The sequence below is a fragment of the Penaeus japonicus genome, unplaced genomic scaffold, assembly GCF_977035675.1.
Source record: "Penaeus japonicus unplaced genomic scaffold, GWHDUDI00000001_assembly GWHDUDI00000004, whole genome shotgun sequence".
Lineage (NCBI taxonomy): Eukaryota > Metazoa > Arthropoda > Malacostraca > Decapoda > Penaeidae > Penaeus > Penaeus japonicus.
In genome coordinates this window covers 16,402,385-16,407,384 of record NW_028234406.1, presented here as the reverse complement: position 1 = coordinate 16,407,384, position 5,000 = coordinate 16,402,385, and the positions used below count along the sequence as shown (strand labels likewise).

Sequence of the window (5,000 nt, the reverse complement as noted above, 5' to 3'; positions counted from 1 at the left end):
TACTGTAAAACAAACAATATGATATTCCATCTTAGCAAGGGAAAGGTCCAGCAAACTCAAGGGCCAACATTCTAGAAGGATAATCTTCAATTAACACGAATAACCTAGCCTTGACTCGACCTCTTACGGGTACTGACCGTCACACTCTCCCAGAACTTACCGTTGTAAAGGTTAAGCATATGTGATCCAGGAACTGAGATGAAGCGAGGATCATGAAAATCGTCTTGGTAATTTCATGACGCGAAATATGATGATTATAAAGAGACCATTAGAGGATGTGATACTCAGATGGTATTGATAGTGTCCGAAAACCAGTTCTGTTAAAATGCCTAGGGGATGTTAACCTAAAGTTCTCCTTGATAAACAATTCAGCTGACATTAAAATCTTGATGCTACAGTTAGTGAGGTCATCATTTACTAGTTTTTCACGTGTGATGTTGAGTAACAATACTGCTGATAGAAACTGTGAAGTATTCCATAAGTAATAATTGCTGGATAGCCCTCAACTGAATAAATATATTTTTCGACAAAAGAAATTAAATAAGAGAGAAAGAGGAACAGACAGACAGATAAAGAGAGAAAGAGAAAGAGAGAAACAGAGAGAAACAGATTGAAAGAGATAGAGGAAGAAATAGAAGCCGATAAGAGTTTAAACGCATTCCTCTTGAAATTACCGGCACATTTTTTCCTTCGGGACCGAGCATTTAATCCTTTTGCTCCAGGGAACTCCAGGTGAGTTAGCCAAGAAATAGTTCTTTATCCAGCTCTAAACTTTGGAGCCAATAGGAATACTTTAACCAATACTTCAATTCGTTTCGAAGACGAAGCAACAAAACATGTAAGTACAGGATTTCAATGTCATCTATTACTAAATAAATGATTAATCTATATATAAAATATATATGTATCATAGGTGTATCTGTGTCTGTTTGTGTGTATGTCTGTGGATCGCCTGTTCTTATTCCGTATAAGCCATGAAATGATATGAACTGCATGACTTACAGAAAATATAACATGAAATGCTCTTGTGCTTTTGACAATATTGGTAAAAAAGGATTCTGCCTCACTTATAAAATATTACTTTATCCAAGGAATTAAATCCCATTTATAAAAGTGAAATGCAAAGCTACGTATATAAGTGTTTGATTTATGTAGATGTAACCAAACTGGCATAAAAGTGGAAACCGGTAAGTAATGCATGGTACCAACTCACTTCATTCATGTATAATCTACCTTTCAATATACATATACACATAAGGAATGACACCCATCCACCTAAACACATACAAACATACACACTAACATACTCATCTGTCTTTACATTTCTCTCGCTCACTCTTTCGATTGCCCTTCGACTACAAACGCTAATTATCATCATTATAATAGTATCATTTATTTCATTCTCACAGTCATTACCCCCTCACCTATTAGAATTAATGATGTGCAGACCATTTATAGGGCATGCATACCCTACAAAACTTACGTACCCAGGCTCATGTACGGCAGCTCGATGAACAATTATATTGACCTCGGATCGACCTCTCTCTCTCTGGCTATATAACCGGGTTGCACACGCTGGCTTGCACATTCTTGCTCACAACCTCTCAACATGAAGGCGGTAGGTTTTAATACCACTTCCACCTGTAAATATGGCTGAACTTAAACGAAGTATATGACCATTTGCGGAAATAAGTTCACATACCGTGCAATTGATATATTAGCAGGGCAACTGGCATTTGGGTACGACCGGGTTGTATTATGTGATACTGATATTTTCTCTAGGTCGTTGTTCTCGCTCTGCTGGCCTTGGCTGTGGCCGACAAACTGCCCTTGACCAACCCCCCTGTGGCCATCCTGAGGAGCAGCCAAGTCAACCCCGACGAGTTCGGCGCCCACAGCTCCGACTTCGAGGCCGAGAACGGCATCGTCTTCCAGTTCTCTGGCTCTGAGGGCGCCGCCGGTGGTGCCAACATGGTCGGATCTTTCAGGTAAATGGCTCACTCACACACTCTCTCTCTCACGCTCTCTTTCTCTGTTTTCTCGCTCTCTCTTTCTTTCTCTATCTTTTTCTTTCTCTGCACACCGATCAAGATTCAAATATCGACGTATCTCCTTGCAGCTACCCCCAGGAGGACGGTTCTTTGGCCGAAGTCAAGTTCGTGGCCAACGAGAACGGCTACCAGCCCGAGTCGTCCCTCCTGCCCGTGGCCCCCGCCTTCCCCCACCCGATCCCTCAGTTCGTCCTCGACCAGATCGAGTTCGCGCGCCTCGAGGACGAGCGCAAGGCTCTGGAGGCTGAGGAATAAATCAAATCCTTACAATGGTTTTTGTGATAATTAATGCAGTGATATTGCGACTGCGTGATAAGAAAATCTGTATTTATTTATTTACTACATCGGTTTGAATAAATCTATGGTCTATACACAGTTTATCCTTCTCCTTTTGGAAGCATTCGAAAGGAGTATAACACTCCTTCAGTATCTTGCAACCTTTTGCATTCTCCTTTTGACAACGAATCAAAATATCAACCATCCTAAAAAGAAGAGAGAAAAAAAAGTATATTACGTCTAAAATCTTCGATAGGAGCAAAGTACGTCAACGCAAAGCGCATTATATGTTGGCTTAGAAATTCAGCCTGTGTTAACCGTACTTTCCGGTACAGTGTAATACTGAAAGATGCGTGTTTTACGCTAAAGATCTCCGACGCTGACCTTTTACAGATACAAATACGTCGATACAGAACTTCGGCGTGTGGAAAACGAGCTTATTAGTATGACGTCTAAGTCTAAGTCTATGGAGTCCAAGGCTGTTAAATGTAAACGTAAATATCAAACTGATTCATCTTCCATATCATGATACTTTTTACAATTGTTTCTGGATAGCGAGTCAATGAATCTGTAACTATTTATTGCCTATTGCTAAGAATATTTTTTCGCCAATTCATCCTCAGAGTATTGGGTAAAACATTATTATCTAATTGATCTACAAATAGCTACTTTGAATAGACATATGTTTAGTCTTTAATATCACATGTATCAAATAAATATTTTGCTCCCATGAGAAATTCGCATTTACCAAAGGTAATTATCAGAAAACTATGAAATAATTTCGCAATCATTTATGGTTTTCCGACGTTATGAAAAAAAAAAAAATATATATTGACTTCAGTTGTTGTGAACATTACCATATAAAGTGTTGGATTATCTTAAAAAAAAACAAAAACAAAAAAAAAAAAACAATGTAATATATCACGACATGGATTCCAATCCAGAAAATATATATCCATGTGTGCGCACGCACGCGCGCCTATATGTATATAAATATATACGCATATATATACATATATATGTATATATATACATATTTACTTACATGTATATACACATATATCTATATATCTATCTATCTATCTGTATATATTTAAATATGAATATATATACATGTATGTATATATACATGTATTTGCCGAGACCAAAAAAAGATTTGATTGCATATCTTACGGTTGTTTTTCAGTATGATTAAGATGTTGATTTATTACCAGAAGGAAAATTTACAGTTATGTAATATTTTTTTAAGGACTGTTACGGGGGATAGATACGCTGCGTAAAGACAATAGATTTACTCATAATGATGTAGAAAATAAATTGCAAAATTTCTCGCCATTTAGTCAAAATATCACTGCATTACGCCTCGAGAGCCTTGCGCTCGTCCTCGAGGCGCGCGAACTCGATCTGGTCGAGGACGAACTGAGGGATCGGGTGGGGGAAGGCGGGGGCCACGGGCAGGAGGTACGACTCGGGCTGGTAGCCGTTCTCGTTGGCCACGAACTTGAAGGAGGCCAAAGAACCGTCCTCCTGGGGGTAGCTGGAAAGATAGAGGGCGATCATTAAACCTAAATCTGTATAAAAAAAAATATATATATAATAAAAAAGAAAAAAAGAAAAAAAAATGTAATGAAAGAAAGAGAGAGAGTGTAAGTGTGAGTGAGCCATTTACCTGAAAGATCCGACCATGTTGGTACCACCGGCGGCGCCCTCAGAGCCAGAGAACTGGAAGACGATGCCGTTCTCGGCCTCGAAGTCGGAGCTGTGGGCGCCGAACTCGTCGGGGTTGACTTGGCTGCTCTTCAGGATGGCCACAGGGGGGTTGGTCAAGGGCAGTTTGTCGGCCACATCCAAGGCCAGCAGAGCGAGACCAATGACCTAGAAAAGCATATCAATATAAGGCAACATAAGCGAGTTACAGCCAAAAACACATCTGCGTCAATAGCGTACAATGTGCGCGAGAATATGAGCATTCTTTCCGTATTGAATCCTGTACAAGCTACTATGTAATCTATATATATTTGTAAGGACTGTTGAAAAAACTTAGTCTTCATGTTGAGAGGTTGTGAGAAAATGTTAGCCAATGTGAGCTACCGGGTTATGTAACCAGAGACAGAGAGAGAGGTCGACTCGAGGTCACGTCTAACTTGATCATTCAGTTATGAAGTACTACCTGACCCTACATCTTGGGAATGTTTCGTACTTTACCATATAAGGCTCGTGTTGTTTGGTTTGGTGTATGTTTGTCATCATCATTATTGTTGATAGTTATTGTTGTTATTACTATTTTTGGTTTGATGTTTTTATTTATTTTTTTCTTCCTTTGGTTACTATCGCAATTTTATTATCTTCATCGTCATCATTATCATCATCAAAATCATCATCATAGTCATAATCATGTTATCATCCTCGCTGTAATCGATATTACCCTCAGCATCATGATATCTCTCTCTATATGTGTGTATATACATATATATACATACACACATATACATAAACACACACTTTATATATATATATATACCTATATAAATACATATATATACCTACATACATATATGTTGAAATATATATATATATATATATATATATATATATATATATATATATATATTTATATATACATACATATTTATATGTATATACGTACATATATATATATATATATATATATAT

The 5,000-nt window shown here is 37.9% G+C and overlaps 1 protein-coding gene and 1 pseudogene across 2 annotated transcripts; one reads left to right on the top strand and one right to left on the bottom strand.

The window, feature by feature from the left end:
• The first annotated feature begins 1,565 nt into the window (after window positions 1-1,565).
• LOC122252488 (cuticle protein AMP4-like) lies at window positions 1,566-2,422 on the top strand. The gene is made up of 3 exons (XM_043014979.2): window positions 1,566-1,618; window positions 1,783-1,988; window positions 2,120-2,422. Exons 1-3 carry the CDS (start codon window positions 1,610-1,612, stop codon window positions 2,304-2,306), a joined length of 402 nt encoding a protein of 133 aa, XP_042870913.1. The 5' UTR covers window positions 1,566-1,609; the 3' UTR covers window positions 2,307-2,422.
• A 1,182-nt stretch (window positions 2,423-3,604) lies between these two features.
• On the bottom strand, window positions 3,605-4,214 carry LOC147471942 (cuticle protein AM/CP1114-like; annotated as a pseudogene). Its single transcript, XR_015190980.1, has 2 exons — window positions 3,997-4,214; window positions 3,605-3,864 (listed from the first exon to the last, which is right to left on the bottom strand). The product of XR_015190980.1 is annotated as a cuticle protein AM/CP1114-like (transcript).
• Window positions 4,215-5,000: the final 786 nt, after the last annotated feature.

Coding starts and splice junctions, on each gene's coding strand:
- LOC122252488 (XM_043014979.2), top strand. Junction 1,989..2,119: donor AACATGGTCGGATCTTTCAG/GTAAATGGCTCA, acceptor ATCTCCTTGCAG/CTACCCCCAGGAGGACGGTT.